The sequence below is a fragment of the Talpa europaea genome (genome assembly GCF_964194135.1).
Source record: "Talpa europaea genome assembly, chromosome: 4".
Taxonomy (NCBI): Eukaryota; Metazoa; Chordata; class Mammalia; order Eulipotyphla; family Talpidae; genus Talpa; species Talpa europaea.
Window position 1 is genome coordinate 82,556,637 of NC_140070.1, and position 13,404 is coordinate 82,570,040.

At 36.0% G+C, this 13,404-nt stretch overlaps 2 protein-coding genes across 4 annotated transcripts in view; one reads left to right on the plus strand and one right to left on the minus strand.

Moving 5' to 3' along the window:
- The window catches only part of ARL13B (ARF like GTPase 13B), a gene marked incomplete at both ends in the record, with an annotated part of 50,117 nt that overhangs the window by 12,560 nt on the left and 24,153 nt on the right, over positions 1-13,404 (plus strand). The window lies entirely within an intron of this gene.
- STX19 (syntaxin 19) lies at positions 6,701-7,582 on the minus strand (the record flags this gene model as incomplete). The annotated part of the gene is made up of 1 exon (XM_084232491.1): positions 6,701-7,582. The coding sequence occupies one exon, from the start codon at positions 7,580-7,582 to the stop codon at positions 6,701-6,703; it is 882 nt and encodes a 293-aa protein (XP_084088617.1).

A 13,404-nucleotide genomic window follows, 5' to 3' on the forward strand; every position in this document is an offset into this window, starting at 1 on the left:
GAAATTGTAAGCAGAATTTCTTAATAATCTTTGGTAACTAGTGAACATTTCTCTCAATGGTCCTTAGTAGTAGCTAGTGGAATTCTGATTATAAAAGGTAAAAATTTTATTGCATCATCTGTTGAGAGAGCTTATATTATTTGGTTTTTATACATTTTAACCAGTAGAGAAACTATTTGATTTACATAATCAATTCTCTCACCTTTATTGATTCTGAAAGAAAACTTTAATAGAAATTTATACAGGGGTCTCCCTGATGATGCTGGCTATCTCCAGCCACTGCAGCAGAGTTTGATCGCTGCCCAGGTTGCTAACCCACATGGTGCAGCAGACCTCTGTCTTGCCCACTGCTCTCCTCTAGTATATTTCAGTAGATATGTCTATTGTGCTCCCCACTCTGTCTCTGGTGAATCCTCTCACCTCCCCCGCACCTGTGGCCTACACCCCAGTTCTTGTATAATTTATTTATAAATTCTTGCATAAATAAATGAAATAAATCTTTAAAAAAAAATAGAGATATATGTGAAGAATGAGCTTGGTCATATCCCATGGGTATAGTGTTAGTCTCTACAGATATTTAAGCAGAAAACTAGTGACTTGTAAGAAATAATTGATAATGGAAGACCTGGTTGAGAATAAAGTTCCAAACCTGGTAGATCAGGAGAACAATGCCAAGAGAAGTCTGAGGGGAAAGTCTCATAAGAGAAAACCTTACATTTGAGTTTAAACATGTTGAACTTTCAGTCATTTGGGGCACAGCCAGAAGAAAGTGAAAAATAGCATACTACTACTGTAAAGTGTTCATTGGTAATATAGTTGTGTATGCCTTTTTTAGCCTTATACTCATTTATTATTTCATGTTCATTCATGCATGCATACATTAATTCAACAAATATTTAGTAAGTATTCACTATGTGGGAGACATTGATCTTGTGATGGGGATGCATTTATGAACAAACCAATAAAGATTCATGTCTGATATCAGGAGCTTTCTAGGAGATGAGATGTACAATAAATGTAAAAAATTGTAGTTTACTTTAGGTGAGAAGTATATTGAAAAAAAACAGGTGAAAGAAGCTTTGGAATCCTATGGTAATGATGGTGACAGGGGTGAGTTACTCTATAATTAGGATTATCATTGTAAAGTTATCAGAATAAAATGACATTTCAGATTAGAGAGTACTATAGATACATTTGGCAAAGCCCTGAGGTAGGGTCATATAACTTGTAAAGGACTACAGTAACTACTGAGTGGTCAAATAAATGTCAACAAGATAGCTTTTAGTTCTGTCACCTTTCTCAGCTAGTGAGTTTCCTGAATAGAAGAAAAAATTCTTCACTGGGGTAATTGCTTCATCATTACAATCTCGCAGTCAGTGAGATCTCACAAAGACATGAGAATTAATTATGGATTGTTGACTATGTTTATGAAAATTGTTTTGCCATTTGTCCAGTGTTTAAGGGAATTTTACAACCATACAATTTTTATTGATAAAGTTATACTGCCTTTTGAAATAAATATGCTTAAAAATATACAACATAGGGCCTCCCCGGTGGCGCAGCGGTTGAGCGCTGGGTTGCGAAGTTGCCCATGGCCTCTGCGGCGCTGGTTCGATCCCCGGCTGCTCCCCGGCCACCGGAGGAGGGTCCCACATGGCGCACAGACCTCTCCTGCCGCCCGCTGCTCCCCTCAGCAGTGTACTTCGGTCCTTCTGCCTGCTCTGCTCCCCGCTCTGGCTCTAGTGAATTCTCTCACCCTCCCGCTCTTCTGACTGCACCCAGTGCTTGTATAAACAAAACAAACAAACAAATAAATAAATAAATAATACATGCCTCTATTAAAAATAAATAAATAAATATACAACATATGTAAAAAAGTACACATTCTTCACTTAGAAAATGATTCATTTTATCATCCCTACTGCTAAGATTTTGATGCGTTTCCCATGTGTATTTTTCTAAAATGGGTAATGTTTGCAGTGTACATATAATATTTTTTATTTCTTTTTAAAATATTTTTTAAATGTTTGGTTTTTTTTTTTTTTTTAAAGATTTATTTATTTATTTATACAAGCACTTGGTACAGTCAGAAGCGCAGGAGGGTGAGAGAATTCACCAGAGCCAGAGCAGGGAGCAGAACAGACAGATTGAGGAAATACATTGCTGAGGGGAGCAGCGGGCGTGGCAGGAGATGTCTGCATGCCATGTGGGAACCTCGCAAGTGGCTAGGGATCAAACCTGCCCTGCAGAGGCTGCGGGCAGCTTCGTAGCCCAGCACTCAACCACTGCGCCACGGGGGAGGCCCTTAAATATGTTTTTGAATCTCTTTCAGATACCTACCTAAGCTCAAATTTAGAAGTTTTGGTTCCTTTTTGTCTCTGACTTTGTTTCTTATCGATGCTGCTGTCTTAATACTATTTATATCTCTTTCCCCTAGATCTTACCTTCTTTCAACACCTCTTCTTCCCTTGTTACTGATAACAGCAGCCTCCTAATCAGTCTCTTTGCCGGAAGTCTTATCTATTAAGCTCTTTACATCTTTATTTACTATTTTTCAGTTTACAAAACACTTGTTATGGCAAGTGGGCAGTCACGTGACTTGTTTGGACTTAGTGGTTAAATATGTCTTCTAAAATACAAATAACTGCAATTCTATGTTTGTGTTCAGCTATCTATAATATGTTTACCATATTATAGACTAGTTCAAAATCTAGTTAAGTAAAAAGGTAAAAGTGATTTATATTCCTTCTAAAGAGTAACAGTATATGTCACATAAGCATTCTGCTCTAGTTTGTTTATTTACCCAGAAAGGCTTTCTCTTATATCTACTATAGAGATTAACCTATACTCTGACAACTAAGGTATAAATTGTTACCTACCCTGAAATTACCCCCCTCCACACGTACTCTCACTTTATTTTTTTTTTAATTTATTTATTTTATACAAGAACCTGGGTATAGGCCAGATGCGCGGGAGGGTGAGAGGATTCACCAGAGACAGAGTGGGGAACAGAACAGGCAGACTGATGAAATACACTGCTGAGGGGAGCAGTGGGCGCAACAGGGGAGGTCTGCCTTGCCATGTGGGACACTCGCCGGTTGGCCGGGATCGAACCGGTGCTGCAGAGACTGTGGACAGCTTCACAGCACAGCACTCAACCAGGGCAGGCCCCGTACTTTCACTTTAAACATTTAAGACTTAATTTTAAAAATGTAGAACTAGAGAGTCATGTTAAAGACCAACCTAATATAAAAAGTAAACAAATTCTGTACTTGTGTAAGTAACACTGAGATCAGCAGTAATCCCAAATTTCAGCCCAACATAGAAATTTTCCATGAATAATATAAGCCACTATTTGTTGATTACCTAAGGAATATTAATCTGTTGACATTTTCAGGAGCTGAAGGTTATGTTGGTGTTTTAAGAAGGCAAATGCTCTTTCTATATCTCTTCTCTCTAATATAGTCTTATAGTTGTAAATTACCCTTTCCTTTTTACAGTTGAATTTCCTAATACTTACAACTAGAATAACTGGTCATCCACAGTCTAAGTTTTCCTCCCAGGGTAATAACAATTCTGCTTGCGTTAGCACACTTGAACTCTTGGAAGGGTGCCATTTTCTCATTATATACTGTCTGCTTTTCTGTGGAGTTAATGACTTAACTTATTAACTTTTGGCCAAACCTCACAAATTGGATGCTTCACGACAAAAGTGATAAATATATGGAGGAGTTTCACTCAGGGATGAAAATATAATATCCCTGATATAATTTTAGTAGGTGTTATGCACATTTTAATAAAAAAGAATTTTTGACTGCACCATGGGTGGCCTCCCAGGACCCTCTGAAGTCACGCGCGTATTTCCAAGTGCATGTACATTTTCTTGGCAACAGATTCTCTCATCAAATTCCAATAGGATTTCATGACCAAAAAGGTTAAGAACTGTGACTGTGAGTTTCCATGTTAGGAGAAACAATAACCAGGCTTTTGTTATTACTGTTCAGTATGGCATTTTTGTTTCTAACCTTTTTATTATTACTTGACTCACCTTTCTTAACAATTGAGATATTGTGATTTATAATATGAAATGTATATATTGGTCTCTGTTCTTGGTTCCTAACATAGAACTCCTCGTAAATAAGTGATAAGAGTACTGGGAGCATTTTTTGTTCTAGTTGTTCTAATATTTGGTCTTTGACCCATTCCTGACAGAGAGTTTCTGAAATCCTTGTAGTTTCATGCATGCCAGGACATTTTTTTGTTCTACTGAAGAGACTGAAGACTTCTGGATGGCTCTTGAATGGAGGCCGTTACCAAAAAGACCAAGCCATGATTAGAAGCTTAGAATTTTCAGCCCTGGCACCCTTTCTCTTTAATGTGAAGGGCTGAAAATGGAGTAAATGATCAATCATGTCTATGTGATAAAAATTCTATAAAACTCCCAGTGATACAGATTTTCACTAAAATGATCCAAATCTATACTTTCAGCTCTGATACCTCTCAGTCCTACTTCTGCTGATACAGCTAATATCTTAGGAGCCTCCACTCACTTGGACATTTTCATAAGTCAATTTATTTTATAGTCACCAAAATAAAAATTTTAATTTCCTTCTCATCTTCAATTCTGAAACCTACATTTCTGTTTTCTCTCATCTCAGTAAATAGCATTGTCTTCCAATCCGTTTTTATATGAGTATGTGCTAGTGTGACACACTCACACAAACATACACTATATATGTGTGTGTGTGTGTGTGTATATATATATATATATATATATATAAAATGTTTATTAGTTTAAGTTTGTTCTGGAATCAGACTGCTGCCTGTCTTCAAATCTCTACTCTCTACTCTCTTCTACTCTCTACTAGGTTACTTTCTGTAACCTGAGACAGACTGCTTAACCTTGCTGTATCTCAATGCTATTGTCAGTAAAAATTGTAAAACTATTAGAACAATAATGGGGTATAGCAAGTATTTTCTAATCTGGAGTATTAATACTGCTGCTACCACCATCATATTTTACCTGGAACCTGTACTCCATCGTCTACTCCAAGTTTCCATCATATTTTACTGGAACTACTGCATTAACCTTCTAATTGTTTTCTGTACTTGTATGCTTGTCCTCTACTCTTCTCCCCCAAATCTATTCTTATCTGCTGTCCATTCTATACACACAGTGATTGTTCTCAAATATAAATTATGTGACATTATTCTGAGGCCAAAAATAGTCACAGTGTTTTGCATTGATTACACTTGCTATAAACTTCAGGACTTATATAGCCTCCAAAATTTTAAATCAATACCTTGCTGATCTTAATCTCATCTCTTACCTCATTGCTCTTTTTTCCACTATGATACAGCTGTACTGCTCATTTTCCTTTGAAGAGTAAATTATATGCATCTTAGCATCTATGTATTGTTTCCTATACCTGGAGTTTGACTTTGTGTTCATCGTTCAGTTCTTCACCTAAATATTACCTGTCAAAGAGGCTTTCAATTACCATCTAACTGAAAGAAATAACCCTAACAGGTTGTAGCTTATCACCCTTATTTTAAGTCTTTGCTGAGAATGTGACATTATCTTTTATTTGTATTTGTTACTTGCTTTCTCCACTAGGATGTGAGTTGCAAAATTCTATCCCTGTGTGAGTTCACAGTACAGTGCCTGGCTTCACAATAAAGTGATGGAGAGACTTTTTTTTTTTAAAGAGTTATTTATTTATTTGTTTGTTTGTTTATTTATACAAGCACTGGGTACAGTCAGAAGTGCGGAGGGTGAGAGAACTAGCCAGAGCCAGAGCCGGGAGCAGAGCAGGCAGAAGGACCGAAGTACACTGCTGAGGGGAGCAGCGGGCACTGCAGGAGAGGTCTGCGTGCCATGCGGGACCCTCGCCCGGTGGCCGGGGAGCACCTGGGGATCGAACCGGCGCTGCAGAGGCTGCGGGCAGCTTCGCAACCCAGCGCTCAACCGATGCGCCACCGGGGAGGCCAGATGGAGAGACTTTTGAGAATACAACTGCCTTTATTTTTTATCTGCCAACCTACCTGATTGGTAATACAGTGTCCGGAATGGACCCTATTTCAAGAAAGCAGTGCCTTACCTTACTTTTTAAGGTCTTAAGCTAGATTCAGTTCACAGTAACCAACCAGATTCTTCATCAGGTACACAGTTGGGTTTTTCCAGGATTTTTTGGGTTTTTCCAGGATTTGTTAACTAAACTGATCTATTTGAGCATATAAGATTTGATACAGCCTCTGGTTTGATTTTGCTTTAATACAGCACTAGTTGTGTCTTGTTCTGTACAACTCTTAACTACCCAAATACTCGCAAATGAGGTAAAAGGATTGCTTAAGTCTTAGTCATTACTTACTGGCTTTCGTTTTGTTAAGACACAATTATAAAAGTGTATACTAGAGCTTGAAACCAGACCAAAAACACGATCATTCATCTCATTTTAAGAGATTCCCCTGTAATTTTCTAGAGTTAATTATACTGTTTTTAGTTTAATAAACAAAGACTTTGTCACTGACTTCAGAGGTTTTTCTAATTCCTGTACATAAGTGCTAAAGGGGAAAATTATGACTTAGTAGTGACAAAAGGTATGTGAATGGATCCATAAAATGAAGAAAAGCAATGCAAGAGAGTGACACATGGAGCATTCTCCACTCTAAGCTGGAAAAAAATTCTCAAAATATTTCTTTATTTTGGACTACACCGTGGACAATACCAACAGCACAATGCCCTGCAAGGATTTCTCTTTTTGTATTTGACAGCCAGTCCAAATTTCTCTTTAGTAGTGTTAACATATTCTTTTGTGTCATTCACTACCATTTCAATATTGTTGATGTGTTCTCCTTGTTCCTCTACTAAAAGAGATATCTGAATGAAAAGTTCCTTCAATTCCTTTATTTGGTTCTCCAAATTAACAAGTTCCTTGTGTCTCTGTTCAATCTCTGAGAGTTGTGCTTTAGTGATATTGATTTCTGTAAGTATACTCTCATTAAAAACTTCCCATTTCCCTTGGTGAAGCATATCATTTACTTCTTCTTCAGGTACTTCTTTTCCAGCAACTTCAAGCTGACGGAAAATAAATGTCTTGCACTTCTCTTGCTTTGCTGCTATTGTGTCATTATATATAAACATAGTTTGCTGGAAATGGCGGAACATGGCAGTATGCTGAGATTTAAGTATTCTTGTGACCACTGATGATGGACCATTTTCAGTCTCTGACTTTTTAACTTCTTTCACTAAATCATCTAAACCTCTATTAATGTGTTCTGCTTGGATTTTTATCTCCTTTGTAATGCTGGATTCTCTCTTAAGTAAACTAAACCTTCTCATGGAACCCATCAGACTTTTTTGTTGCTGCCCAAATTTTTGAACATCATCTGTCAGGTTGTTAATACTCTCCTGTAGTTTTTTGATCTCCTGCAGGTGTCTCTCAGCTATAGGTTCTCTTTCATAAACAACAGCTTGCTGCAGAAACACCCCTTGTTCTGCTTCTATGGTTGACACCTGCTTGTCTCTAGAGAGTTCAATTTCCTTTGTTCTCTGCTTTAGTTCTTGAAGTCGGTCTTTCATCTTTCCTTTCCTCCCAGGAAGCAAAAGTGTTTGTGTTGAACATAGAAATATTTGCTTTTTTCTCCCAGTAGCAATTGGCATCACATAACTATTTCTATCTTCAAGGAAAAATCTTCCTATTTTTCTGAAAAGAGGTTAAAAATTAGAAACATCAGTGAGAATTTCCTCATAAAGTTCACTGAAATAGGAAAAGGAATGTAAAATAATTGGAAATTGACTTTGTATGATGTGGGGCTATTAGGAATCTCATTTGGTTGAGTGAAGATGCTAAGAAAGCAATGATAAAGATATAGTTGCCCCAAAACAAGTTCTTTGATGTTATGATAGATTTTTCTTGATACAGGAAAATCTGTGTTAGAATGGAAGATGGATCATATCTCTAACTTTTAGGATTAAAAGGGTACTCTGAAAATATACTTATTACTGAAGATGATACTATTTCCAGTTAATTTTGTCTGATGTCAAAAAAAATACTCATTTTGCTAAATGTGCATATTTGAGTTAAAACTAGTAGTAGCAGCAAAACAAATTCCATGAGAACTTTAAGTACTATAATGTTGAATTTATCTTAACATATTCAGATTGATTAATACTGATATAGCTTTATTTTCTTGATATAGCTACTTGATATAGCTTTATTTTCTTATCCATTGCATATATATGAAAATATATTCTTTGTTTGATCATACTGATTCTCATTCTTCTCATTTCTTTACAGAGATAGCCAAACTGTCTTAGAGCAAAATCTTTTATCAACTTGTACTAAGAAATAGTTTCACCTGCATAACAATAAATTTACATAAAATCTTATTTTGTAGATACTGATAATTCTGACATTTATCACAACTTGTCTTATCTGTAGGATCAAATTTATGTACATAATTTATAGATATGTATATATAATGATACACATACATGGAATAAAAAAGCAATCTTTTTTAATAAAATAGTTTATTTTCAAGAGTAGCTTAAAAAGGTATTTAATAGGGCCTTTCTGGTGGGCGCAGGCTGTTGAGCGCCTCTGCAGGGCCGTGCAGAGCCAGTTCGATCTGGCTGGCGAGGGTTCCACATGGCCTGGCAGACCTCTCCTGCCTTGCCTGCTGCCCTCCTCAGCAGTGTATTTCGTCAGTCTGCCTGTTCTGTTCCCCGCTCTGCCTGTGGTGAATCCTCTCACCCTCCTGCTCATCTGGCCTGTACCCTGTTCTTGTATAAATAAATAAATCTTTAAAAAAAAAGATATTTAATAATACCTTTTTTAATATTTTTAAGGATAAGATGAGGCTGTTAGGGAGTTACAAATAGCTCATTGAATCACACATAGAATTAGTATCAACCAGATGAAAAGGTCTCTAATATTATGCCCTATGCTATGGAACTCAGTGTTTGATATGTTTATACAAAATTTTTTTTATCAGTGATCTGATGTCACAGAATGCTTATCAAATAATGTTAACAGCATAAAATTTGGAGACATTGCTATGTTGAAGTAGAGTTGCGTTTTAAAAATTAGTAGTAAGGGACACTATACTAATAGTATCGAAAATATGTTTAACTAGGATTGGTGTGAAATATTGTATCTAGTTCTTTAACACCTTAACATCTACAAAGTGGAAGACTCACATTCACAGCCATGCCTGTGACAATCACTGGAGATTTTAGTTAGCTACAAGCTTCTTACTAGAACTATAAGAATAGTCTTCATACTTTCATGAATAACAGTATGATATCTAGATTGACAAGACAGACAGTTGTTCCACTGACTCTACATTAATCAAAGCAAATGGAGAGGGACTGTGTTTAGTTTTGAGTATGACATTTTTGAGATGAAAATTAATACATTAAGACTATCCAAACAGTCATAAAAAGATTTGATCGATCACCATACTAATGGAGAATCATTGAAAGAATTAGAACTGTTTGTACTGCAAAAGTGAATACAAAGGGGAGAGATATATAATTGTTATCTAAAATGTGTAAGTTTGTTTCTATAAATGGTATTAGACTTACATGGCATAACTCCAAAAGCTAATAGGTGGAAATTACATGGAAGAGATTTGATTTAGTAGGGACAAGACTTTTCAAACAAGTGGAGCTGTCCCAAGATGGAATGATCTGCTTAATGAAATAATATGCTTGCTGCTACTAGAGATGTTCTTGTATCATGACACGTGTTATAGAATGTGATGCCTGCATTGTATAAAAAGTTAAACGATTGTCCTGATAATTTTGCTTATTTTAAAGGACTGAGATTTTGTCAAGTAATTTTTTTTTAAAGATTTATTTATTTATTTATTTATTTATACAAGCACTGGATACAGTCAGAAGCGCGGGAGGGTGAGAGAATTCACCAGAGCCAGAGCTGGGAACAGAACAGGCAGACTGACGAAATACACTGCTGAGGGGAGCAGCGAGAGTGGCAGGAGAGGTCTGCGCACTGTGTGGGACCCTTGCCTGGCGGCCGGAGATTGAGGTGGGGGAACCGGCCCTGCAGAGGCTGAGGGCAGCTTCGCAGCCTAGAGCTCAACCTCTGCGCCACCAGGGGAGGCCCTTGTCAAGTAATTTTTGAGGCTTACTTTTATGTGAACTTTTAAGTGCTGCAGTGTTTGTTCAATAATACCTGCCCTTGGGTGATTTATGATCTGAGAGAAGATGGACAATACACAATTTAAACATATAACTGAGATAATTTTAGATTTTGATAGATCAGTTAGGCAAGACCTCTCTCAGGAAGATGTTTGAGCTGTGAGACCTAAATGCTGACAAGATAAAGAACTAAGAGAGTCTATCCTGAGTATGGGAGATGGGGTGCCAAGGCAATGAACGGGACTGATATATTTTAATAACAAAATGAATGCCTGTGCATATAAAAATTATCAAGGAGGAATGAAATCAGGAAGGTAAAAAGGGTCACATGATAAAGATCCTTGTGGGCCAGAGTAAAGAGTTGAAAACTTTTTCAAGATGCAGTAGACAATTAAAGAATAAATAGGATATTAACATAGACGCACATTTTTGAAAGATTGCTATATAGAATATGGTTTCTTGGAGTGGGGAAGATAGTATGGGAAGAACTTGGATGATAAAATTAGGTGGGATAATAGGAACCAGTGATATTATGTTTTGTAGGAGATGCAGACTTATGATTTTAACACATTAGCAGCACTTACCACCATCACTTCTTGAAACACATTCAAATATTTCTCCTGGATTTCCTTTTACCTCTTTTGTTCTTCCATCATTATTTCCCCTAGTTTCTTCTTATTTACCTTACATCTGAATATTAAAATGCTTCCAGACTTAGTATCCTTTTTTATCCGCTGTTTTTTTCTAGTCTCATGACATTAAATGCTGTTAGGTGATGAATCAGATTTACACCTCCAGTCTAGACTGCTTGCTTAACACATGTCTACTCAACAGTTCCATTTGAACAAATTTGTCAGAAATGATCTTCTCCTGATCTTCGTCCCTACCCCCAAACTGTTCCATCTAAGTTAATGACAACTGTGTTCTAATTTGCCCAAATAAAAACTTTCTAATAATTCTTGATTACTCTTGCTTTTTACTCTTTCACCTCATGTTAATACTAACAGCAAAGCTTGCCACCCCCCTTTTCAAGGTATATATATCTGGATTCAATCAGCTTTTACCACCTCATTTGTCCACGTCACCGTCATTTCTCATTGCAATAGTCTCTATATTATGTGGTCTTCTCTTTTACATTTCCCTCCCCTTTGGTATTTTCTTAACACAGAAACAGGTTAAAATATGCTAGGCCACATCATTCTCATGCTTCACACAAACTAGGCAAGATCCTGCCTTAGGACTTTGGCACTTGCTGTTTTCTCTGAATTGCTGTTCCCATGAAATGCCAATTTATTCCCCCAACTCCTTTAGGTCTTACTGAAATGTCTCCCTGTAAGTAAAACAATCCTTAGTCACTCTACCTAGAAACAGCAGTCTAGCTTTATTATTCTTCAGTCACAAGAGATAAGACCTTGATATCTCTTTTTGGGAAAAAAAAACAGGTATTGAAAAGTTTCCTCAGAATTTTATATACTGGGTGGAAACATTTAAGGGCATGAATTTTTGCCTATAATATATTTAGAGTTTTCTGATGTTTACTTTAAATATTTTAAATATTTAATCAAATTGCTGTGGTCTTTTGTTTTCCACTATTTGCTGTATTAAAAATAATAGAAAACAGGTTTAATCTATGCAATTTATGTAAATTAGAGACTTCAAAGTTGAAAAGGGATTTTATGCCAGGCTTTCTCCCTACCTTTTTATTCTCTTTGTTCCAACTTCTTTGCAATAGAGAATTTCTCTAATTTAGAAATACAACTAACCAAAGCTAGTTATTTTCTGTGTTGAAAAAAAATGTATGATATTAACCTGGGATATTTGTGAAAGGAAGACTAATCAATGAGGGTTATAGGAAGGCAATAGAGATAAGACTGAACTTTGTTAAGAAAATAGATCAATATAAAACATCTAGTGGCTATTGATACAGGTTAAGCATGAATTCTAGGAATGTATTTCTTCACCATTTTCCATACAAGTAGGAATTAAATAAAATAGAATGAATATGTGTAACAGTATATAAACATACTCTTATTTGTGTCTCATTAAAATGAAACTGATTTTAACTGAGGATTAAATTGCATAAAGTTTTATAATTTCATTTTTTAATAATCTTTTTTTTAAGCTATTATAAACAAGTTAATTTATAAGTTATGTATAATTTTAAATACTGCATAAGTTATTTATAATTAATTCATTAGTAATTGTAATTAATTTAATACAATCACTAATATAAAAATTCAGAGTTTAAGACAGACAATTTGGAAATATTTTTAATTTTATGAAATACTTTAACTCAGAATTTTGTGTTTTAAATATTTGGTTTATGAATACTTCTGCCTGGCCCCATTTTTTTCAGTCAAAATATGTTCATTATGCCACAGGTACTGACACCTCCCAAATCTTTGTGCATTGAAGGAAATTTTTTTTTTTTTTTAACATTTCTCAAAGGGAGGGAAAGTTTATTGTGCCCGGGGTGGACCTCACACACCCAAGGTGGGGGTCAGTGAAGCCGCGCTGAAGGAAAATTATTTTATGTTCTTTTCATGCCCTTCTTGGGAACCATATCACGAGGAGAGAACTCCATCTCTCTGAATGTGGTAAATTGTTAAAGGTAGCCCAGGTATTGGAGCACCTTCAGAAGCATTACAATCTGTAGCCCTGAAGTAATGCATGGTACTTTCCCTTACAGCTTCTCAGTCAGCTGAGTGAGGGTAGCAGTGATGTTTAGTCCACCTCTGTCCCCCAAAGGGAAGCTGAACTGACACCCATTGGTGTCACCATTATTTTTGATTTCAGAAGAATTTGTAGAGGTTAACTAATCATTTTTTTCATTTTTCTTATGGAGAAACTGGGAATCAGAAAAGTTAAATATCCAGAGTTAGGATGAGACAGTAGTACTGCTGGAATAATAATTCAGGTAGCTTCTTGGCTACTAGACCAGTGTTTTTTTCCATACAAAATACATAATAATCATTTCCTTGACTGTATATATTATATAAAGCTGGCATCATGTAAGTAATCTTTTGTGTTCAAAATTTCATTAAATATTCATTGATTGTGCCATTAGACATGAAGATATCTAAAAACACTGGAGAGTGATCATAGAAACTTTTTCTTATGTGGCAACCTTGTAAAAGCAGAATTACCACTCATTCATTATATGCCTCTGATAAAGACTTACCTTTTTTCCTGAGTAGAGGGAGGTTGATGCTAACAGTAGTTAGTTTAATGATTATCTG